At 56.6% G+C, this 24,730-nt stretch overlaps 1 protein-coding gene across 2 annotated transcripts in view; it reads left to right on the top strand.

Moving 5' to 3' along the window:
• Nucleotides 1-24,730, top strand: part of KIRREL3 (kin of IRRE like 3 (Drosophila)) — a 613,428-nt gene that overhangs the window by 578,531 nt on the left and 10,167 nt on the right. Inside the window, exons 7-14 of one of the 2 annotated variants that reach the window (XM_018043217.1) lie at nucleotides 219-369; nucleotides 5,649-5,754; nucleotides 10,700-10,848; nucleotides 12,285-12,412; nucleotides 13,745-13,871; nucleotides 18,093-18,193; nucleotides 22,735-22,933; nucleotides 23,921-23,956. In XM_018043217.1, coding sequence (XP_017898706.1) covers nucleotides 219-369; nucleotides 5,649-5,754; nucleotides 10,700-10,848; nucleotides 12,285-12,412; nucleotides 13,745-13,871; nucleotides 18,093-18,193; nucleotides 22,735-22,933; nucleotides 23,921-23,956 — 997 coding nt within the window. The remainder of the gene's footprint in view (nucleotides 1-218; nucleotides 370-5,648; nucleotides 5,755-10,699; nucleotides 10,849-12,284; nucleotides 12,413-13,744; nucleotides 13,872-18,092; nucleotides 18,194-22,734; nucleotides 22,934-23,920; nucleotides 23,957-24,730) is intronic. The other variant, XM_018043218.1, reaches the window with a different exon arrangement.

Below are 24,730 nucleotides of genomic sequence, written 5' to 3'. Positions count from 1 at the left end.
TTTTTCCTCCTGAAGCCTGGCGCTCAGCCAGGCCAGGGAGCCAGGGGTGACCCGAGGCTCTGCATGGAGGTGGGCGCCCCTGGGTGTCCTGAGCTGACCTAACTCTATCCACAGAGCTCCTTCCTCCTCTCCGAGGCTGGCGCGTGTCCTGCCCCACCCGCCCAGCTGTCGCAGTGATGAGTGACCTGGGGCCTTCTTTCTCCCCACCCGACCCATAGACCCTTCTCCGAGATGGCAAGCGTGAGAGCATTGTGAGCACCCTCTTCATTTCCCCCGGCGATGTGGAGAACGGGCAGAGCATCGTATGCCGAGCCACCAACAAAGCCATCCCCGGAGGGAAGGAGACCTCAGTCACCATCGACATCCAGCGTGAGTACTGACCTGGCCGGGGGCAGGGACCATCCGGCACTCCTTCCCGGAGCACAGGTTGGGGGAAGTAGCCAGGCCGGGGCCAGACCCCTGCAGGACAGCTGGAGGCAGGACCTGGATCCGCCAATCCTAGGGGCTAGCGAGTTTGTCTGGCACCCAAGGACCGCTTTGTCCTTCTTACTGTCACCAGTGAGGGTGACAGTCCCCTTAGGAACATCACTGGGGACTCCCTGGCAGTCCGGTGGTTAAGACCCCACTTCTGCTCCCGCTGCAGGAGGCACAGGTTTGATCCTTGGTTTGCATCCACCCTCTTCACCAGCTTTTAAAACCCCCTCCACCTCCATCTACACCAAGCAGAGGGCTCTTCCATTCCCCATCCAGTGAGAGCCAGGATCACCAGGGCTCTGGGCAGGCCAAGGACCAGGGTGATGGGAGGGAGGCTCTTGCTTTTAAGGTCGTGTAAGTTCAAGGTCACCCTGGGAGGAGTGTCTCCCTCCCCTGCCCCGGTCCAGGCCCCACTATCCACACCCACCTGCTTCTTAGCTGTAGCAGATATGGCATCAAGCTGCAGGCCCAACTATGGAAAGAAAGCAAGATGTGGGGGGGATGGGGTAGTCTACAGCCCAGAAAGGCTCTACCACCCATGAGCTGTGTGGGCCTGAGCTGGTCATTAGGATGCTGGTTCCTAGTCTCATTTGACTGAGTGACGTCCAAGGTCTCTTCTCACCCTGGGATTGACCATGAATCAGAGGTCTCTCCAGACACAAGCCAAATCTGGGAGGAATGAGAGAGAGAGCCACAGACATCCAAGCCTCCTGTACCAGGCTGCCTGTTGTGGCCACTGTGCAGCACCTCCGTTCTCTCCCCCCACCCCCGCCCAGCTGGTCAGGAGGCCTGTGCCAGCCACAGAACCCCCAGGGAAGAAACCACCGGGTCGGCGCTTGGGGCCTGGCAGGAGAGCCTTGGGGGGAGCTATGTTTCTGCGTCACAAAGCAGAACCTTTCCGTCAACAAGAAAGTCATCATCATGACAACAGCCCACCGGCTATTAAAACACGTTCCCCTGAACGCGCGCTGATACCATGACGGATTCACCAGGACGCACAGACGATAGTCTGCCCGAGGAGGATGCCAGCCTTGCCAGGTCTCTGGGCCTCACTGACTTTCTTTCCAGGGACGTCTCAGCCACCCCACGAGGGAGGCAGCAAGAATGAGGTCAAAGTGAAGCTGAGAATCCAGGTGCCCAGTTTCCTAGATGGGCCCCTTGCGAGGCAGTCCAGAGTCGTGGTTGGAATTCTGGCTCTGCCACTTACTGAGTGATCCTGGGCTGGTTATTTCACCTCTCTGTGCCTCGGTTTCCTCATCTGTATGTGGAGGTGCTTGGCTGGTACATACACTGGCTGGAAGGATTCAGTTAAAGCATTCGGGCAGTGACCCCAGTGTAGCACCCAGCACCTGTCATGGGGGTGCAGCTGCCCCTTCCCGGTGCCCCCAGACCCCACAGGGAGGGGAGGTCTGCATCCACTCGTCCCCCTCCCCAAGGTGTCTACACGCGCCTGCTGAGCAAAAGAGCAGGCTCTCTCTGCCCCCTCCCTCTTGCTCACCCTCCCACCCCCACGCATCCCTTTGTTCATTCAGTAAGCGTCCGGCTGTTTACTGTGGACACCACAGGCTGGATCATAGCTGCCTTTGCAAACCTGCTCATTTTCTCAGTCAACCAAGAAGTATCCAAACTCAGCAAAAACACATTTGTTGTTTGTTTCCCTTGGTCTTTAGATGTTACCCAACGGAAGACAAAGCCCCCAGATTGAGTAATGGGAGAGAAAGCTTAACACCCCCAAAGTCTCGCTGCATCTGGACTCTGCATCCAGCTGCCAAGCTTCAAATGGATGTGCCATGAAATCACTGAGTCATGGAGTTTCTCTCCTTTCTCATTCCTTCCTGGGTGTAATACTTCCCCTGAACGTGCATGCATGCGAGCGCGCACACACACACACACACACACACACACACACACACGCGCGCTCGTGGAGGCAGGCTACTGATGGAAACTCTAACAGACTCTCAGCTGTAACATCTGTTCAGTGCGATCTCAGTTCCGCCAGCTACATCAAAGCTGCCCCCTGCAAGTTATGCAACCGACATCACAAATGGGATTAAAATCATGTTTAATAGTCGGATATGACATAAACTATTTATACCTTCGGAGCCTGGTGGACTTGTGAAAATTCATATCCTGCACATGCAGAGGAGAAGTGCGGAGAGAGGGGCGTGGGCACCTCTGGGCCTGGGGTGGAGGCTCAGATGAGACCGGCCAGTGTAGAAGGTTCCCGGGGTGTGCGGGGAGCCTATTTTCCTGGGTACCGAGGATGCTGCAAAGAGGTGGGGAAGCTTCAGGAGACAGGCGTCCACAGGATAACTGAGAAGGGCAGCTCGGTGGTAGAGGAGGGGAGGGGAGCAGACAGCCGGAAGGGTCCTCCAGCAGGTGTGTGTTTCGTCTCTCTGTCCCTGGAAGTCTCACCACTTTATAAAGGACAGCCAGGTGGGGACTGGCCTCCTGGAGCTGCCCCGCATGTTCTGTGGCTGGTTTCTAGAAGCTGTTGAACTAGCCCTGAAAACTGGTGGTTCTCAGCTGGGTGGGCCAGCAGACAACCCACTCAGGTGATGGGGAAGAGCCAGGAGGAGGCTGCAGGGTTCTGGGGGTGTAGCTGTCTTGGGAGATATGGGCAGAGTTCTCAAGGCAAGTCCTGGCCACGTATCTTTGGGTCCGCTGGAGTCATGCTTTAAAAACCAATGTAGAGAGTTTCCTTGGTAGCTCAGTGGTAAAGAATCTGCCTGCTAAGGTGGGACATGTGGGTTCAGTCCTTGCTCCGGAAAGATCCCATGTGCTACAGAGCAACTGAGCCTTTGCACCACAACTACTGAGCCTGCGCTCGAGAGCCCAGGAGCCACAACTGCCGAACCCACGTGCTGCAACTGCTGAAACTCACGCACCCCAGAGCCCGTGCTCCGCAGGAAGGGGAGCCACCACAATGAGAAGCCTGCACGCTGCATTAGAGTAGTCCCCGCTCGCTGCAACTAGACAAAAGCCCACGCAGCAACAAAGACCAAGCACAGCCAAATAAATACAGACTTTTTTGAAATAATTCCTATTTTAAAATAAATGAATAAAAACCAACTTTGAGGTCACTGAAGTAGCCAACACCTCCCCACAATTAACTCTCCAAGAAAAGGCAAGCAAGTCATAGGAGACGTTCCCAGAATTGTGGTCCCATCCAGAACGGATGTGGGGAGAACAGCTCCAGCTTGTCCAACCACCTGATGCTGTCAGGAAGCAGCATTCTCTCCTGCGTCTTAACAAGCTGTCTGCACACCCCAGTGCAGCCCTGTGGGTCATCTCCCCTCAAGCCCGGCACCCCAGAAGGCAACTTGAACACCAGCAGGGCACAGGGAGGGCACGCTGCCAAGCAATCCCAACTCTGGGGTGGGTGAGGCTCCATCTGCAGCTGGGCGGCTGCACAGTTGACTCTCAGCCCAACCAGGAGCTGGGCCAGGTAGCTGGAGTCTTGCTCCCCTGGTGGTGCCCTTCATGTGCACCCAGAGCGGGTCAGCATTTTCCAGATGGTCTCTGAGAAACCAGCTTTCTTCTTTTTCTGAAAATGGGGTGAACCCCCAGCAAGTCCTCCTGCCCTACCAGCATAGAGCTGTGCCTATAGATGAGGTCTGGCAGAAGAGGCGGCCCCAGGGCCTGACTAGGACCCAGGGACAAAGCTGCCCTCTTCACTCAGCCTAGAGCTGAGCTCCAGCCAGACCTCCAGACCTGTCATCTCTGCTCCCCTGGAACGTGGACCATGCCCGGGGTGCTAAGGCCTGGGCGCCTACCCCAGAGCACAAGGATGCCCGGCTTTCAGAGCGGGTCCTGAGCTGGCTTCCCCTGAGCTCAGGAGGGCCAGGCCGCCTCGGGGTCTCTTTCCGGGCTGATTCCCCACCTCTGATCTCTGCTCTGGATACCGCCGCCTCTGTTTCCAACTCTCCGTCATCCTGTCTCTTTCCTCTATGTCTCATTATTGTCTTTGGCTTTTTCCCCAGCACCTTATCACTTTCTGTCTCCATCTGTTCAGTTCCCCTGGGTCTTCTGGCCTTAAGTCTAAAATTTTTGTCTGATTGTGTGTCTCTCTGAACATGTGAGTCTCTGAGCCTATCCGTGTCTGCTCTTTGCTTCTCTATGTTTCTGCACTTTCTCCCTCTCTCTCTCTCTCTCTCTCTCCCTCTCTCTCTCTCTCTCTCTCTCTCTCTCTCTCTCTCTCTCTCTCTCTCTCTCTCTCTCTCTCTCTCTCTCTCGGTCTCTCTCCTTCTCCTTCCCTCCCTCATCTTCACATCTCTCCTACATAGGCATCTCTATGCCCCCGTCCCTCCCCCACTTCCCTTCCGCATGACCTCTCTGTGTCTCTGTCTTTCTCTACCTCTCTGACTTCCTGTTTCCTCCACCTCTGAGCATTTCGCACTTGAGAGCTGGGCTTCATTGTGTTGAGTGTCAAAAACAAGCCCTGCCTGGGAAGCTGAGGGCTGAGTGACACCCGTCAGGACTCAGCAGAGATGGTTAGGGTCGGGGAAGGCTGTAAGTGCCAAGGTAACAGATGCACCTTTACACAAAGAGACGCAAGACGGACGTTTCAAAGACTGAAAAGTTTGTATTTAAAGGGACTTAGTATCCACGTCCTCCTTGTGCGCCCCCCACGCCCTTTTCAGACCTCTCTTTCCTATAGTGGTTTGTTCACCCAAAGCTGGAATGTAGGCAGCAAGCACCCTGTGGGGCCCAGACAGCCCTGCTTCTGGGGTGGCTGTTCGTTTAAACACCAGCCTTGAATCCATTCCTGATGCTGGGAAAGATTGAGGGCAGGAGGAGAAGGGGACAACAGAGTGCGAGATGGTTGGACGGCACCACCGACTCCATGGACGTGAATTTGAGCAAACTCCGGGAGATAGTGGAGGACAGGGAAGCCTGGCGTGCTGAAGTCCATGGGGTCACAAAGAGTTGGACACAACTTAGTGGCTGAACAACAATAACTTGAATCCCTAGCAGGAGTCCTGAGCCCACTGCCAGGACGCCCTGATTCGGGCACTTCCAGGGACGGAGGGAGCCCCCTGCCGAGGCCCCCAGTTTTCTGGGGACCAGCAGGGGAGTGGCTGCTCTGAGAGACCCCGGGGGTGGAATTGCTGGCCTTTACCCTCATGTGTACACAGCACCACAGTCTGCAAGGGCGCCTCTTCTCTCCACAGACCCCCCACTTGTCAACCTGTCGGTGGAGCCGCAGCCAGTGTTGGAGGACAACGTGGTCACGTTCCACTGCTCTGCCAAGGCCAACCCCGCGGTCACCCAGTACAGGTGAGAGGCCCTGCTGGGGAGGCCCCCTCGACACCCTGCCTGGCGCAGGGCTGGCACCTGCGGTCCAGGCGTCCAGCACCGTGCTTGGTCCGCTCTGAGTGTCCAGGACCCTTCCCCGGCACACCCGTTCACCCCGCCCTGGCCAGGTGGACTTCGCCTTTTCCTCATGAACACATACTCCCTTCCTCCGAGACAGATGTCACTCCTTCTGTTTGCACAGCTTCTGTACCCCTTATTTCTGAAAGGAAGGAGACTCGGGAGAAAAAGCTAAAACAAGCCATCACGGTCAGTCAGATCCAGATTCTAGTCCTGTGCTCACCAAACCGGTCCCCTGGAAGGGTGGGGTTGCCAGGACCTCCGGCCCTGACCATCAGGCACCCAGATTCGTCGTCCCCACAGCCCCCCTGCAGCTGTTGCCTGCCGCACGGATGAACGTCTCACTGATTTTCACAAGCCTGTCCTTCCCTGTTGAAGGCAGGAACTGCCGTGTAGTCACTTAAGCTGTCAGCGTGGAGCAGGCACTCAGCGCTCCAGAATGTGGGCTCGAGGACTCTGTAAACACACAGAGTGGCGCCTCTGGGCCTCCTGCCTGGGCACCACCACTGCACGAGACTTTCAGACGCCAGTGGCCTCTTAGGTGCTCCAGGGCACACTCAGACACTCCCCGACACCGCCCTCACTCTGCCCCGCTCCTTCCCCCAGCCCAGGCCTGATGGTGTCCCCCCCACCACTGAGATGGTCAGGAAGCCCCAGCATCACCCACTGCCAGGGATGCTGATGGTCCCAGACTCAGAAACAAACCTGCCGGTGGGAGTGGAGGACAGAGCCAAAGAGAGGCAGCGTGGCCTCAGAGGGCAGAACCTGAGAAACGGGTCAAAGAAGCAGCCAGAGGTTCAGGCTAGACACAGGTGATGCTCCCTGCAGTGCAGATAATTAGTGCTGGAACCAGAAACCCTGGGAAAGCACAGAGCCTTTATCCTTGAGGATATTCTTAAATAGGATGAACACCATGCGTCCTCTGGGTTTAACCATTCATCCGGCTAGAGGCAGGAGAAAGATTAGATGACCTCCAGGCTCCTTGGAGTCCCGCGGCCCTGTGGGTCCGGGCAGCAGGTCTGACTTGGCTAGGACAATGACAAAGATGTGGCAGGAGACCTGTATTTTTCTCTGGGCTTCCACCCTGCACCTGCGAGGCCTGGGCTCCATCCACAGGCGGGCTTCTCTCTGCTATTCGCTCTGCTCACAGGCCCTACACACCAGGTGTTGCATGCCCAGAGATCATCTCTCATGCCAGCTTCCCTGGGCACCCCTTCTCTCCCACTGACACCCTACCCGAGCAGACCCACCCACATTCACTCTCATATCATGGCAATAATAAGGGATAAGTCTACATTTGAAGAGATCATTGAGAAACAAATGTGGCAAGATATTGACCACGTTTGGTGAGTCTAGGTGAAGGGAGTATGGCAGTTTTCTGGATCGGTCTTGTGACTTCTCTATAACAAAGTTATGTTTAGTTTTTAAACCACAAAGTTAATAAGCCAGGACCTGCAGGTTTCCGTGGGTTCTGGGTCCCTGTGGTTTCCCTCTGTCTCCATCCTTCCCCACAGCTCAGAGCCTGGTCAACAGTCAGTCACAGAGGAGGAGCCAGAGGCACAGGCCGGTCCCCCGCAGGTTTGACAGGCGAGTGCTTGCTCCTACTTGCCTCCTTCCCTCCTGGCCCTCCAGCCTGCCAGAGGCCCCAGAAGGCTTCAGTGCTGATCAGGCACCCTCCAGGGCTCCAGAGGCTTTCGGGGAGCCCTTCTGGCCTCCAGGGACATGTCAGGGAGCCCCAGAGGCCCAGGAGAAAGGGGGTGGTGAGAGGAGGCGGGTGTCTATGCCCATCCCCTGTGGCTCAGCCTCTTGGCCTCCAAAAGGGCTCCCCAGCAGGCAGATGGCCCTTCTAAATGTGTTGGGATCCAAGAGGAAGGGCCTTGAGCAATCTCAGCGCTTGAGTCCATGGATTTTTCCCAGCTGACCTGGTCGGGACTAAGAGATCTTTGTTTTTCAACTTCTGCCTTGGTCTTGATTGCTTCCTCCTGTTTCACACAAGAGGGTGTGATCTTGGAAATCAGAGATGCGCCCTGGTCCACCCCAGCACCCAGCAAGGGGCCCCGGGTGGATGTGGGAGCCCGTCCAACTGAACTCAGCCTCACTTGGCTGGACCAGCCGCCTGGGGCGAGCACACTGCCTCTCTGCACCCCTCTGAGTCTCAGGGCCCCCACCCCACCATGCAGGGAACAGGGCGGGGGTCTACCGGCCAGTGTGAAAGGCGGGGCTGTGGAGGACAGCCTGTTGGCAGTGACACACCAGCCTCCTGATTGTGTGATGTAAATAATTAATCCTCTTACATCTGCTCTGGCCAAATTACACATTGATTGGGGAAAGCTTAATCTGAGTCCTGTTCCGAGGGGCTGGGCGAGGCGGTGAAAACGGTGGTGGTGGGAGGATGAAGGGACTGGAGGAAAGAGGAGGAGGAGGCCAAGCTGAGAAACTAGAGAAGAGAGGAGATGGGAGGGGAGGGGAGAGGAGACCGGGAGGTGGGACAGAGAGGGGAGGAGGTGGGACAGAGAGGGGAGGAGATGGGACGGGAGCTGGGAGAGGGTGGGACTTGCTGTCTGGCTCACCCTGGTCGTGTGACCTGCTGCTTCAGTAAGTGGGTTGAGCTTCTGGAAGGGATCCCTCCGAGGGTTTTTGTTGTTGTTTTGGGGTTTTTTGTGGGGGTTGGGGAGTACAGAAGGGGAATAAAGACAGGGAAGAAAAAGAGTGGCTGAGTGAGAGGTGAGCTGGGGACTCGTGGGGTGACCCCCAGAGACCCAGCCCCACAGCTGGCCTCCTGGGACGATGGGAGAAGACCGTCTTTGAGTTCTTCTCAGTGCCCCCCCATTTCTAAGGTGGGGATCAGCCCTGGGGAACTGGGAGCAGCATCTGCACAGCCCTCCAGTGTCTCTTCAGCCTCCCTTCTTTGAATCTGAGAGGGGAAGCCAGACTGGTTGGGGGAAGAGGAGCCCCATGCAGCCAGGAGTGCTGAGTTCCAGGCCAGAGATAGCCCCAGCCGTTCTGAGTTCCTGGGGGCCCCAGTAGGGAGCTTTCACCCTGCTTACATGTGAGGGACCTCAGACGGGTGGGGGGAAAGCCCCCTCTTCCCCCAGGAACCCCCAATAATGGAAGAGGACTGCCCAGCAGAGTCTGCTCCCTGGGGCTGTGGGCAACCAGGGGCAGGATGGTCTCACCTACCTCCTCCCAGCCCAGCCGGCTGCCCCCTCCTCGTAGCATCCCACCACCTGCCCCCTCACAGCTGCAGGGTGGGTGGAGCAGGGGCTGGATGCCGATCCACCACTGTGTGTCCCGGACTGAACTCGTCTGCCTCAGGTGGGAGCTGTGCCTGACTGTTAAGTGTGGTCATTAAATTAAAGTTAGAGATTGAAATGATTCATGAATAACTCATAATGGGTTGTTGGGAAGCTCCTTCAGCTCTCAGGGAACTATGGTTCGCTCTGTTGTTAAACTGTAATTGTTATTATTAATTGTCTTCTTAATAACGATCTGACACTAATTCAAGATAATAACTGCACAGTGCCAGCCTGGTGCTCTCTGTGGTACTGGGAGACGGCCACCTCCCGAGCTGGATGGCCTGGCTAAGCAGGAGCAGGTGGAGGGAAGGGCAGGATGCAGGGCCCTGCCCTCCGTGACCCCAGGAAAGGGGGCCCTGAGAATGTGGCTACCTGGAGTCGTGGTAGCCCCAGGATAACGGGGGCCTCCCGAGCCCTGGCAAAGACATGCACTCCAGGGACTTCCTTGTGGTCCAGTGGTTAAGACTCTGTGCTTCCGCTTCAGGGGGAACTAAGATCCCATGTGCCACACAGTGGCCAAAAACAAAAGACATGTACCCCAAAACAGGCCTGAACTACAGTGGGAAGTACCTATTGGGAACATGTGTGTTTTCAAAAAGGTTTAAGCATAGTAAGAGTAACCCAGGGAAAGCGCTGATTCTCCTGTGCACACGCACCCCTGGGGTGCTCTGCCATACAGACAGCAGGCTGTCTGCTGCACCAGGCCAGTGATCACTGCCCCGGGGCCAGACCCAAGATACCCATCAGTCAGTTGGCCAATGAAAGAAGTCAGCATAGCTGTCTTCCCATCACCCCCACCAACCCAACTGCTGGTCCCATAAAAGCAGTGCTGAGACAGCCCAGGTCCCCAAGGAGCAGAGCCAGGATGGGAGGCAGAGGGTGTGGAGGAACATGAGTAAGTAGGAGAGGGATGAAGGGCTTTCGGGAGAGAGGGGCACTATGATGGGACCCACTCTGGGGACAGGAGTCAGGACGGGGGAACTGGGAGAGCTGCCAGCGCAGGAGGGTGGGCAGTCGAGACCACGCCTATCACCTCCCCATCAGCGTCTTGTCTTGTCTGGCAATCAAGCTTCCTGATGCCGTGCATGTGTGTATACGTGTGTGTGCAGGTGTACACGCACGAATGGGCACACACCACTAGACCTTGGCCTCTTCAGTCACGGGCTTGGCCTCCTTTTCCAGTGTGGTCCAGGACTAGACCCCCAGGGGAGCTCAGAGCAGGACAGCCAAGCTGCCCAGGGTCTGGCAGTTGGGTTAGCCTTTGCCTGGCCAGCCACATGGGCAGACCCACTGAAGAGCCAACCCACCTCCCTCCAGAATAACCCATCAGTCAAGTGCTGCTGGCTGCCTGGTGACCCACAGCCCAGAGCCTACCACCCCACCACTGACCCCTTCCCAAGCCCCAGAAGTAGCCCCTCTGTGGAGGCTCCCCCTAGGTGCTCCTTGGGGGCCTGCCCTACCCTGCCCCTCGCCAGGCCTCATCTTCCAGCGGGTGGGACGTATCCTGCCCCCCGGGTGGGAGGTCCACACCAGCGCCAGTGCCTGTGTTACAGGTGGGCCAAGCGGGGCCAGATCATCAAGGAAGCCTCAGGGGAGGTGTACCGGACCACCGTGGACTACACGTACTTCTCAGAGCCCGTCTCCTGCGAGGTGACCAATGCCCTGGGCAGCACCAACATCAGCCGCACGGTCGACGTCTACTGTGAGTGGCTCGGGCCTTCCCTGGCGCATGGGCTCTGGCCAGTCTCCGCTCTCGGCTGGGGGAACCATCGTGGGCTCATTGCACACGACATAAGAACGCCTCCCAAGCTCGGAATCCATGCCCTTTACAGAAAACGTCCCCACGTACTGTCACGTGTTTATCTTGACCCTCATAATCTCCCAGGGAGGGGACCTCCCTGGCGTCCAGTGGTTAGGACTCTACTTTCACTGCAGAGGGCAAAGGCTTCATCTCTGGTTGGGGAACTAAGATCCTACAAGCCACGCAGCATGGCCAAAAAAAAATTCTATTAAGTCTATTTTTTTAAAAAAATCATCTAGGGAGGCTAGAATTCTTATTCCCAGCACCCAGATGAGGGGACGGAGGCCTGAGGTCACACAACAAATGAGGAGCAAAATGAGGACCAAGATGGGTCAGCCCCCCATCAGCGGCTCCCCCTCCTTGCTGCTGGCCAGGCAGGGACCCTCGGGGGAGCCAGCCCTCAGCTGTGTTCACAGCGTTGACCGTCAGCTCATCCAAAGCCCTGTGCAGATTCAGAAGCACTCTTACAAACTTTATTCCTAACCCCCTCACCCCTACCGGCCTCAGCAGGAAGCATGATGACTCCCTGTTTGCATCAGGGGACTCTTGCGGGCCTCCTGACCCTGGTTTCACACCTGCTCCCTGAAGGCAGTTCTCTGCACACCCTCCTGTTACTGCCCCTGAAATCCCACTGCTGCACCTGCTCTGGGAACCCAGGCTCCATCTGCAGGGGCTTCTGGTTAGGGTGGGGGAGGGGTGGGGGGAGGAGCCTCCACTAACAGGATGCGTGCGGGGAAAGGACCTGAAGGTCTCCCCTTCAGTGTTGAAAAGGAGGTGGGGCGGAGCTGGAATAGAGGATAATGGGGGGCGGGGGGACACCGCACAGGAGGTCTGGTGTCCCCCACTCCTTATCTCCCAGCCCTGCAGTGGCCCTGCGGTGGCCCAGGAGCTGGGCTAGGTGCACGGGGAACTTGGCTCCAGGTCACCTGCTGAGGCCTGAAGGAGGTGGACAGTTGACTTGAAGGCAGACAGAGATTCTGGGGTGGGAGGCAGGCCCCTCCCTCCACACCCTGGGGCCAGGGTGGGGCTTCCTGGGATCAGGAGAAAGGGAAGGGGATGGGAGAGCATGGGGGTGGGGGATGGGGGTTGCAAATCCAGGCAGAAATGGGGCCAGAGCAGCTTTTTCTGGGCCTGGAGTTGCCTGCTTCCACAGTGGGCCCCAGGGAGGCTGGGCTGGGGGAGAGGGGTCCTACTGCTTAGCTCCCAGGCCAGGCCCAGACAGCTGGAGGCCTGACCTGTAGGGGATGGGGCAAGCATAGTGGGGGAGAGAAGGGGCAGATAGAAGGGTCCTGCACCCTGCCCACCACAGCCCCGGCTCCTCCCTCCTCCCACGGCAGTTGGGCCCAGGATGACCACAGAGCCCCAGTCCCTGCTCGTAGACCTGGGCTCGGACGCCGTCTTCAGCTGCGCCTGGACAGGCAACCCATCCCTAACCATCGTCTGGATGAAGCGGGGCTCAGGCGTGGTGAGTCCACAGCTGGGACCACAGAGAGCCTGGCAGGGGTGGGGGGACCTCAGGCCTGGGGGGAATCTGCCTCCCGGGGCCCCTCTCACTCACACACTAGAGATGAGAGCCTCCCGTGTAAACTGCAGGAACAGGGGCCCCAGAAAGAGGAGAGGGAGCCCCAGGTACCCACACCTACCCCCCTCAGCCCTAAACACGTTCGGCCAGTGCAGTTTCACCCTGTCGTGAACCTTATGAGAAAAGCAGGTGGTCACCAAGACACTGGGAGTGAAAAGTCCCTAGAAAGGTTTTTCAGCTTTCCCCTAATAGCCATTACCTTCAGCTTTGCAGTTAAGCCTGGCTTTCTCCCTGCTTTTTCCTCTTTTAAAGTGTGTGTGTTCTTTAGAGGAGGAAATGGCAACCCTCTCCAGTATTCTTGCCTGGAAAACCCCATGGACAGAGGAGCCTGGTGGGTTACAGTCCATGGAGTCGCAAGAGCCGGACACAACTGAGCGACTAAAGTACCAAGAGTTTCAGGCCTCCCTCCTCCCAGGAGGACCCGTGAGAGCCTCAGGCAGGGAAGCAGGGGGGAAAGTGACCTCTGTGTCCCCTACTGTCTGCTGGACACTACACTGTCCTCCGAGTGCCACTCCCCATTATAGGGATAAGGAAAGGGCCTCAGAGAAGAGAACTAGAGCCCAAAGCCACACAAGGAGGCACCTCTGAAGCCGGGATCTCAACTCAGACATCGAATGCCGAAGCCTATTTCCTTCTCATCCCTCCAAAAGTTAGTGTTAGTCTCTCAGTCGTGTCCAGCTCTTTGTGATCCCATGGACTGTAGCCCCGCCAGCCTCCTCTGCCCATGGGATTCTCCAGGCAAGAATACTGCAGTGGGTTGCCATTTTCTCCTCCAAGGGATCTTCCCAACTCGGGGATCGAACCCGGGTTTCCCGTATTGCAGGCGGATTCTTTACCGCCTGAGCCACCAGAGAAGCCCCAAACCTCATCCCAAAGGAACACTGAAATGACTCAGGACAGACAGATCCAGGACCCTCACAGAAGCTCAGCTTCAGGATAGTCCTTCTCTCACTCCAGCCGCCCCCCTGCACCCACGACTTAGGGCTGCAGCATCTTCAGCCTCACAGAGTCCTCTGTGCTGGGGCTCGCCCCATAGGACGGTCCGCCTGGCGCGCTGTGTAATAAGACATTCTGCCCCCTACCCTACCCCGGGGTTGTTCACTGAGACGCTGCAGACCAGCCCCACCGCCGCCCCCAGCCGCCTCTCAGCCCTTCTGGTTCAGAGACAGAGCCCAGCCCCTACTCTTAGTGTCTGACCCTCTCCATGTCTCCCAGGTCCTGAGCAATGAGAAGACCCTGACCCTCAAAGCCGTCCGCCAGGAGGACGCGGGGAAATACGTGTGCCGAGCTGTGGTGCCCCGGGTGGGGGCTGGGGAGCGAGAGGTGACGCTAACTGTCAATGGTAAGACCCCACTCACGCCAGGGCGGGGGTGGGGGGCCAAGAGGGTCCCAGGCATTGCTCCGAGGGGTTGGTTTCTGCTCTGGGTCTATAGCGTTCCATCCACCTCTTCACGTCCACATCAGAGTCCAGCCCTGACGTGAGGAGGGACCCAGATGGTTTCCTGGTCACCTCCCTCCTGTGTGCTTCTTCCACGAGATCTCAGCCCTAAGAGTGATGGCTGATGGATTTTTTCCTGACCAGGTAAAAAGGTGAGGGGATCACTGGGCAACCAACATAGATCCCACATCCATCCTTTGACCTTGACCTTGGCCCTGGTGGGGAATTTTGGAGGGCATCTCTGCGACTCCTCGTCTACCTCTTCCCTTTGCATTAGAAGCACTCAACTGGAAAGACCCACCACCATCCCCACAGGGCCAAGTTCAAGGGGTCCCCTGAGGGCAGGGAACTGGTCTTATTATATATGATAAGGTCACAGCAGAGCAGGAGAGAACAGTGTGAGTTGCCAGAGAGCCGTCACGCGAGATGTTAAGGGCACAGGGCCTGGATCACAGGATGTAGAAGCGGGGACCTAGCTCCGGTCAGGCCTAGAAGGCTGGAGCAGCGGGACAGGAGTTCCCTGTTCCTGCCATCCTCCGCGCTCGGCAACCAGCTCGGTTGGTCTGAGGGGGTGAGGATGCTAAGGGCACCCCGACCCCGCGTTAACAGTCAACTTCCCTCTGCTGGGTTTCGTTTCTGCGCGAGCCCCCTGCTCTCGCATGGCCCGCCTCTGATAGAAGCCCTGAGGCTCTGAGCCCCGGCAAGAACCGAAGCACCGACCCAACTCTGTAGGGCTGCTGCAGACCAGGGTCCAGGCAAGGGGCTGAGCCAAGACCCGGAAGTCAGCCCGAGTGGCTTCATCTCGACCCCGGAAGCTGCCACTGACAGCCATCTGGCCTCCCTCTTGCTAGAGACTGAAACCAGCTCGGTGCGTCCTCACCGCCCCCCGCCCCTGCCCCGCCCACTGCTGGCCCCGTTAGCCAGCCTGCTCCGTCTCTTTCTTCTCCCTCCTCCCCATCCCCAGAGGGAGGGTGAATCCACTCAGACCCCAGAACTGACTGTCCCGGGCAGGACCCGGTCTCGGGAGCCTTCCTGCCTTTCCTACGTGTCCCCAGGATGCCACCAATAAATTGGCGCTGCAGGGCTAAAAATAACAGCATCTGACCGCGCCTCCGTATATCCATGGCAACACGGGCTGCAGCCTTTTCCTGCCGGCTCTGGTATCTGACACTCGGCTCCCCCGGCACCAGGCCCTGGTGAAATCAGTGGCCTCCCCACTGCCCCCTCTGGGAGGGCGCAGGGAGTCGTGCCGGCCAGCTCCCCTCCGATGGCCCTGTGACCAGTCCGGCTGGGGCCCTTCAGACTCACACGTGGCCCCACAAACCTGAAGCTTTTCAAGGAGCATCCTCGTGTCTGGGGGAAGCACGGTGGATACAGGAGGGACTGAAATGCGTGTCACTTCAGACTTTCAAGCATTTTCCAATGGGCATCAAAGCGGTCTCTCAAGGAGGGAACACACACCTCAGAGGGACACTCCTCTTGGATGGGACACCCCAGCCTGGGCCCTGGAGTCTCCAGGGTGTGATCTGTACCCTCCAGTGTTCTTCGTTCCGACCCCCTCCTCTGCTTCCAATCCTTTGGCACAGGCTCCCCTTGGCCGCCAGGAAGGGAGACACCCAAGAGACCAAAGTGAAGCAAGGAGGCAGGGGGATGAACCGACTGGCCCGCAGAGAGGACCCTGCCAGCCCACACTATTCCCAGTCTGGAGTAGACTTGGGGATGAACTTATCTGTACTTGTGTCTAGAGAACAGGTGGAGGGATGGTGAAGACCTTTGGGCAGGGCCTGGACCCAAGGGCCCCACACTACCGACAAACCCCAAATTAGGTGAGGTTCTCGTCCAAAGGCACCCAGGCCAGGGGGTTACTGCTGGCCATCACCCGTTGGGGAATAAACTTGCCTAGATCTCTACTGATTGGACTCAAACCTGGGATTTGCAGAAACGGGATGGAAAGCACACTACTGCTGCGTTCCGATCCCCCTAACCCTGTCTCCCTCACCCGGATTTCTGTTTTCGCGTGAGAAGCCCTTATACGTGTATGCATTTTGTTGTTCAGCCGCTCAGTCGTGTCTGACTCTGCAGCCCCATGAACTGCAGCAGCCAGGCTTCCCTGTCCTTCACCGTCTCCTTCACGAGTTTGTTCAGACTCGTGTCCGTTGAGTCAGTGATGCCATCTAACCATCTCATCCTCTGTCACCACCTCCTCCTCCTGCCCTCAATCTTTCCCAGCATCACGGTCTTTCCTGGTCACTTTTAGAACAGCTGAGACACGCCACCCCACTCCCACCAAGGAAATCCTAGTTCCTGGGAAGTGAAGGCAAAGAGGTTTTATGGGATCATCACTTTCTGCCCAGCAGCACGCCTGCCTTTTGAAAGCCAAAGGCTTCTTGGAGCTAAGGGATCTAAGAGAGAAACCCCTGAGGGTGGGAGCCCTTATCATGAGGGTCCCCGCCACACCCAGCACCAAGCCATTTCCCAGCCTAAACGCAATAGGAGTCACGTCAGTGATTCCCACGACGTTTCTCCCCTTGGCTGAGAGCTACTCGTGGAAATGCAAATCTGCTTTAATTCAGGTGGCGAATATACAGCAAATATGTTTGCAGCAGCTTTTGTTTTGTTCCCAGCATAAATCTGCCCATGCTCCAGGTCCCTTGCTTTAGCTCTCTTTCCTGCCACCTAAGCCCCAAACTTTACCCCAGGGATTGAAAAGAGGGCACCAGGGTTTCTGCCCCCGCACCCTTTGCCTCAGCCACCCAGCCCAGCCAGGAGCCCGAGTCTCCTCCGTCCCAGTCTCACTGCCAGCTGGGCATCATGAAGGAATAACTTGGGTTAACAAACAGGCAGAAATGGACAGGAAGCACTGCCAGATTGCTGGTGGATCTTCCAGGCTGTCTGATGTGGTAAATGAGCCAAGTGTCCCTGGGGACATCCATGATCATGACCCGTACACCTGCACACACGTGGGCCAGATATGATAGCGCTGAGGTCAGCTTTGGAGCCATGGTCCCCCCTGGGCTGGCTGGTATGTACGTGGAGGCAGACAAGACGATGAACTAAGGGATCTCCTGAGACACCTGTGAGATGAAGGCTGTGAACATATCCAGCCCAGTCCATCTATGTGGGGTGATTCCCCACTTGGGGGAGGAAGACCTTATATTTCCCTTCCTGCCTGGTTTGCCTGGCTGGCCAAGGACACTGATTTGTTAGGCAAGCGCGCCCTCTACTGGATATATGAAGGAATGGTTTGAAATCCAAAAGCTGACTAAGACAGAGGTGACTTTAGTTTGCCAACAAAGGTCATAGTCAAAGCTATGGTTTTTCCAGTAGTCATATATGGATTTGAGAGTTGGACTATAAATAAAGCTGAGCGCCGAAGAATTGATACTTTTGAACTGTGGTGTTGGGGAAGACTCTTGAGAGTCCCTTGGACTGCAAGGAGATTCAGCCAGTCCATCCTAAAGGAAATCAATCCTCAATATTCATTGGAAGGACTGATACTGAAGCCGAAACTCCAATATTTTGGCCACCTGATGCGAAGAACTGACTCATCTGAAAAGACCCTGATGCTGGGAAAGATTGAAGGCGGGAGAAGGGGACGACAGAGGATGAGATGGTTGGATGGCATCACTGACTCAATGGACATGAGTTTGAGTAAGCTCCAGGAGGTGGTGATGGACAGGGAGGCCTGGCGTGCTGGACACGACTGAGTGACTGAACTGATTTTAGTTAGGGGAGGTGACATTTCCTCCCTTCCTTCCTTCCTGACACCTCCCCCACTCCCTTCTCAGGTTCACCGCCTCCTTCATAAAGCTCTCCCCGCCTGCCAGGTAGATTTCTCTCGCCTGTGAGGTCCGTTAGCACTTTGCCTGGTGTCAGCCTCACCTCCTTCTATCACCACCACCATCTTCCATTACAGCTCTTCATATCTCTGGGAATCCTGATTTAGAGGCATTCGCTCACTCTTCTTCTCTTGAAAGGTTTATGACTGACGCCTCCTTTATCTCTGAAGCCCCTGCTAAATGTCTGCTGAATGAATGGATGTATAAACTTCTGAACTTGTCGCCAGGGGTCCAGCCAGGGGCCCGCCCCTCCCGATTCTCTGATATGATGCTGTCTCCCCAACAGGACCCCCCATCATCTCCAGCACCCAAACCCAGCATGCCCTGCATGGGGAGAAGGGCCAGATCAAGTGCTTCATCCGGAGCACGCCACCTCCCGACCGCATCGTGAGTGCCTGGGGGCGGGCTTGCGGGGGGGGGGGTGGCGGGGGCTGTGAGCAAGGGGCACAGCCGCCCCCCCACACACACACTGGACAGTCTGGTGGGTCATCTCTGCCCTCAGCTGCTCAGCCATCTGGCTGGTCAGTCTCACCTCTGCTCTCCCTTTCTTATTGGGAAAAACTATTCCTTGGGAAATCCGGAAGACAAAAGTCATGGGCAATTTCCTTTCTCAGGATGGGGTGTGCTGCTCGCCCATGGGTGTGTTTAACTCCGCTCTGCCTCTCAGCTGTGCCTCTGACCGCATTCGGCATCCTGGGGGCAGGGGGGAAAGAGGGCAGCAGAAGGAAAAAATAAACCATCTCTTCCCTTTCCTGGGTTCAAGGCCAGCCGTTAGCAAAGTCATAAACAGGAAGCAGTTATAGTCCGCAGACCCCTCTCTGCACCTCTGGAGGCCTCCTCTGCTTGGCTGTCCATGGAGGACGCTACCCCATTTATCACGTTTTCCCTGCAAAAGCATCACTCCATTCTCCCTGCTCCCTTCCTCCGAACCTTGCTCCCCGCAGGGCAGTGCGGCTGAGGCAGCCCAACTAGCTCACTGCTGGCCCTCCTGGGTATTTGCCTTTATAAAAGTGGGGTGTTCCAGCCAAGTTCAGTTGAAACTGGCAGGAGCTGGGGCAGAAAAAAAGAGAGGCAAGCCCCAGGGCCCGGGTGGTCCTGCCGGAAGACTCAAGTTCACAGGGTGGCTTTACCTTTCCCCAGGGACAGCGGTGCCAGAGTGGCGGCCGGGGCACATGCCCGATAAGTAAGGTGCCCTCCTGTAGATGAAGACATTGTTAAAGTTACACCTTTCCTCAGGGGTTGAGCTCATTCACTGTCTGAGTCACACAAAAATGGCAAACGTTCGTGCATAGGACTAATACCTATGTTTCTCTGCTCCTTTTGCTCTTTTAATTGTTTTTAAATTGTAAGTGTAATTTCATTGTCAATGGAGCATTATCAACACTATCCCATTGTAGATAATATCCAGTCCACCCCTGAGCATGTTCACACAGTCTTTGTCTTCATGGAGATGGGACTCGAGGCCCGGGGTTCTCAGCTGGGGGAGTTCTGCCCCCGGGGAACATTTGGTGACGGGTCGGATGCAGTTCAACACCCCCACAGAGCCCAGGGCAACCCCCACAACCTGGAGTGACCTGGAAGCAGCTCGGGGCTCATCCACCTCACCCTCTAGCACTCATTCTGTTGCCGAACACTGCAACAAGAAGGGTGGGGTACCGTGTACCTGAAATGGGTCTGAGAATCAGTAAACCATCACCATCCTAAACCGGGCTAGATGAAGACTCTCTCAGAGCACAACCTTTGTACAAACAAACATTCAGAGTAACAAAGCCAGACTCAGTCAGCCTGGGGCTGGTCTTCACCACCTGTCAGGGGTGCCATCTGAAGGAGGGGCTCCCATCACTACCCCAGAGCCCCTGCTCACCCAGGGAAAATGCTCCAACCCAGAACCGCATAGGGACTCTTGTCGATGGAAACACCCTCTGAGGTGGCCCAGCCTCTACGCATGCGTGCGTGCGTGCGTGTGTGTGTGTGTGTGTGTGTGTGTACGCACACACGTGCAGTCTGTGGGGTGGTGGGTGTATCAGTGTTGTGATGTGTGTGTGTGGTATGTATATCCGTGTTGTGTGTGTGTAGGGGGGGTGTATCCGTGTTGTGTGTCTGTGCGTATGGTGGTGGATGTATCCGTGTTGTGATGTGTGTGTGGTATGTGTATCCATGTTGTGTGTGTGTGGGGGTGTATCTGTGTTGTGATGTGTGTGTCTGTATGTATGGTGGTGGGTGTATCCGTGTTGTGTGTGGGGGGTGTGTGTATCCATGTTGTGATGTGTGTGTCGGGGGGGTGTGTATCCGTGTTGTGATGTGTGTGTGTGGGAAGGGGGGTGTGTATCGTGTTGTGATGTGTGTGTGTGGTATTTGTATCCATGTTGTGTGTGGGGGGGTGTATCTGTGTTGTGGTGTGTGTGTGTGTGTGTGTATCTGGTTGTAGATGTATCTGTGTTGTGATGTGTGTGTGTGTCTGTGTGTATAGTGGTGGGTGTATCCGTGTTGTGATGTGTGTGGGGGGGCTGTTTCCGTGTTGTGATGTGTGTGTGGTATGTGTATCTGTGTTGTGTGTGTGGGGGGGTGTATCTGTGTTGTGATGTGTGTGTCTGTATGTATGGTGGTGGGTATATCCGTGTTGTGTGTGGGGGGTGTGTGTATCCATGTTGTGATGTGTGTGTCGGGGGGGTGTGTATCCGTGTTGTGATGTGTGTGTGTGGTATTTGTATCCATGTTGTGTTTGGGGGGGTGTATCTGTGTTGTGGTGTGTGTGTGTGTGTGTGTATCTGGTTGTAGATGTATCTGTGTTGTGATGTGTGTGTGTGTCTGTGTGTATAGTGGTGGGTGTATCCGTGTTGTGATGTGTGTGGGGGGGCTGTTTCCGTGTTGTGATGTGTGTGTGGTATGTGTATCAGTGTTGTGTGTATGTGTGGTATGTATATCCGTGTTATGTATGTGGGGGGTGTGTATCTGTGTTGTGATGTGTGTGGAGGGGTGTGTGTATCCGTGTTATGTGTGTGTGGGGGGGGGGAATCCGTGTTTTGTGTGTGTGTGTGTGGTGCGTGTATCTGTGTTGTATGTGTGGGGGTGTATCTGTGTCGTGGGGGGGGTGTATCCATGTTGTGATGTGTTTGGAGGGGGGGTGTGTATCCATGTTGTGTGGGGGGGCGTATCTGTGTTGTGATGTGTGTGGGGGGGTGTGTGTATCCATGTTGTGGTACAGTGGTGTGTGTATCTGTTGTGATGTGTGTGTGTGTGTGTGTATGGTGGTGGGTGTATCCATGTTGTGATGTGTGTGTGTGGGTGGGTGTATCTGTGTTGTGTGTGTGGGGGGGGTGTATCTGTGTTGTGTGTGTGGGGGGTGTATCTGTGTTGTGATGTGTGTGTGGGGGTGGGGGTGTATCCATGTTGTGATGTGTGTGTGTGGTATATGTATCCGTGTTGTGTGTATGTGTGGTATGTGTATCCGTGTTATGTGGGGGGGGGGGTGTGTATCTGTGTTGTGATGTGTGTGTGGTATGTGTATCTGTGTTGTGTGTGTGGGGGGGGTGTATCCATGTTGTGATGTGTGTGGAAGGGGGTGTGTATCCGTGTTGTGTGTGGGGGTGTATCTGTGTTGTGATGTGTGTGTGTTGGGTGTGTGTATCCATGTTGTGGTATGGTGGTGTGTGTATCCGTGTTGTGATGTGTTTGTGTCTGTGTGTATGGTGATGGGTGTATCCGTGTTGTGATGTGTGTGTGTGGGGGGGTGTATCCGTGTTGTGTGTGTGTGTGGTATGTGTATCTGTGTTATGTGGGGGGGTGTATCTGTGTTGTGATGTGTGTGGAGGGGTGTGTGTATCCGTGTTATGTGTGTGGGGGGGGGAATCTGTGTTGTGTGTGTGTGTGGTACGTGTATCTGTGTTGTGTGTGTGGGGGGTGTATCTGTGTTGTGTGTGTGTGTGGGGTGTATCCATGTTGTGATGTGTGTGGAGGGGGGTGTGTATCCGTGTTGTGTGTGTGGGGGGGTGTATCTGTGTTGTGATGTGTGTGTGGGGGGGTGTGTATCCATGTTGTGGTACGGTGGTGTGTGTATCCGTGTTGTGATGTGCGTGTGTCTGTGTGTATGGTGGTGGGTGTATCCATGTTGTGATGTGTGTGTGTGGAGGGGGTGTATCTGTGTTGTGTGTGTGTGGGGGGGTGTATCTGTGTTGTGTGTGTGGGGGGGGTGTATCTGTGTTGTGTGTGTGTGGGTGTATCTGTGTTGTGATGTGTGTGTGGGGAGGGTGTATCCATGTTGTGATGTGTGTGTGTGGTATATGTATCCGTGTTGTGTGTATGTGTGGTATGTGTATCCGTGTTATGTGGGGGGGGTGTGTATCTGTGTCGTGATGTGTGTGTGTGGTATGTGTATCTGTGTTGTGTGTGTGGGGGTGTATCTGTGTTGTGATATGTGGGGGGGGGTGTATCCGTGTTGTGTGTGTGTGTGTGTTATGTGTATCTGTGCTGTGTGTGTGGGGGGGTGTATCCATGTTGTGATGTGTGTGGAGGGGGGTGTGTATCCATGTTGTGTGTGGGGGTGTATCTGTGTTGTGATGTGTGTGTGTTGGGTGTGTGTATCCATGTTGTGGTATGGTGGTATGTGTATCCGTGTGGTGATGTGTTTGTGTCTATGTGTATGGTGGTGGGTGTATCCATGTTGTGTGTGTGTGTGTGGTATGTGTATCAGTGTTGTGGGGGGGTGTATCTGTGTTGTGATGTGTGTGTGTCTGTGTGTATGGTGGTGTGTGTATCCGTGTTGTGATGCGTGTGCATGCTGTGCTGTGTGCACACATGTTGTTACGTGTGCTGTGTGGCAGTGATCACGACTGTGGACCTGCCCGCATCCACCCGGGGGCGGGGAGGCCGCCTGGTGGTCCTGGGGGTGGTCCTGGGAGGTGACCTCCTGATTCTGTGCACTCGGGCAGGCCTGGTCCTGGAAGGAGAATGTGCTGGAATCGGGCACATCAGGCCGCTACACAGTGGAGACGGTCAGCACAGAGGAGGGCGTCATCTCCACTCTGACCATCAGCAACATCGTGAGGGCCGACTTCCAGACCATCTACAACTGCACAGCCTGGAACAGCTTCGGCTCCGACACGGAGATCATCCGGCTCAAGGAGCAAGGTGGGGCAGCCGGGACTGCCAGGTCCATGGGCCGCAGCCGCTCCCCGCGAGGGCAGGGCCCCAGGCGAGGTCCTCCAGGGTCCTGGGGGCACAGAGCTGCCTCCAGGGTGCCCCTGCTGAGGGGTGGCCCTTGCACTGTCCAGGCCCTGGTGTGCAGGGGGCCGGGCTCAGCCGTCTGCGGTTCCCTGGGGAACACAGGAGCCACATGGACCACTGTGCTGGGAAGGAGGTGCCAGCCAGAGGGCAGTGCTCAGGCTCAGAGGAGGGAGCCTCAGAAAGGCGTAGAGGGGATTCCAGAAAGCTGGGCAGGCAGTCCGCCAGTGGCGCTCTGGGTCCTGAGGTTGGCTGCAGGTCTCGCCCCTTTTCCAGGGGCTTAGTCCAGGGTAGACAGGACGGTCCAGGGGGCCTGGGCCCTGGCAGCCTCTGACCTCTCTAAGATGAAGGCCCACCCACAGGCTGCCATGCCTTGGAAGAGATTCTGGGCTGAGCAGGTGGTCTCAGCTGAGTCCTGGGGGCCTCAGGGCTACCCTGTGGATCCCGCACTCCTCCCAACACTGCCTCCCTAATGGATGCTGCTTTGCATAATGCTTTGCCCACATACTTTGCATAATATCATCCACACATCATCCCAACCCTCCCGGTCCCCTGTGGCTTACCCTCCATGTCTTCCCCTCAGCGCCCCCACTCCTGTGCCCTCCCCTTAGTGTTCGCACCCCCACCTCCTCAGAATCACCACCCCCACCCCACGTCTCTCTCTCTCTCTCTCTAGCCCCACTCCCTTGGAGCCTCTAAGTCAATCTGAGCCAACTCCAAGTTCAGGTTGGCTAGTCCAGATCAGTGGGGTGTCCCAGAGCCATGATGCCGGAGGGAGCACTGCCCCCCCATCCCTCTGACCTTCCAGATGGCTGCCCCCACCCCTACCCCCAGTCCCGTCCCACCCTGGCCAGCCAGGCCCTGGCTGTGGACGCTTGCTTTATTTCCAAACAGGTTCGGAAATGAAGTCGGGAGCCGGGCTGGAAGCAGGTACGAAGGAGACATGAGACTCCCGGGATGGGGAAGGGACCGCTGGGCTAGCGGGGGTAGGGAGGCCGGGGCAGGCCGCTAACTTCTCTGCCCTCCCCCCCATCTTGAGGGTTCAGTGCACTCAGAGCTGCAAGGCGAGGTCCCCAGGCAGGGTGGGTCTAGGGGCTCCCGAGACCTGTCTCCTCTGTGGCTGCGCCCGCAGGCTCCCTGCATTCCACACACCAGCTCCTGCTCCTCCCTGTCCTCCCTCCCATCCGTCCTCTTTGGAAGCCTTGGCTCCTCCCCTCCGGGGCCAGCTCCTCCCCTCTGGGGCCAGCTCCTCCCCTCTGGGGTCAGCTGGCCCTGCCCAACTCCTCCCGCCTCTCACCGTCACCAGCAGCTTGGCCATCGCTTCCAGGACACCAGGGCGGCCCCACCCTGCTGTGACCCGCACAATCCATGCTAACCCCACGCTTTCCAATGGTTGGCTCCTAACACAACTCCTGCATTCCCCATGGAACTGTCACCTCACCGCCAGGCCGCTGGGCACTGCCTCCCGCCCCAGGGACTCGGCAGCCAAGGGGACACCAGGCTTCCTGGGTTGAGTTGCTCTGTCTTGGGACCTCCTCAAGAGGAGAAGCCCCTACTCCCAGGGAGGAACCCAGAAAAGAGAATCAGGGCTTTGCAAGCCAGACCCCACAGTGTTGACAAAGGCCCTGATGAAGATGTGTGATGCTCTGCCCTGGTTCTCCCACCACACTGGCCCAGAAGGAGCTAGGACTGGTCAGTTCCTCC

The sequence above is a fragment of the Capra hircus genome, chromosome 29 (assembly GCF_001704415.2).
Source record: "Capra hircus breed San Clemente chromosome 29, ASM170441v1, whole genome shotgun sequence".
NCBI classification, from domain to species: Eukaryota; Metazoa; Chordata; class Mammalia; order Artiodactyla; family Bovidae; genus Capra; species Capra hircus.
Note: the sequence above shows the minus strand (reverse complement) of the source record. Positions and strands in the feature narration are given on the sequence as shown.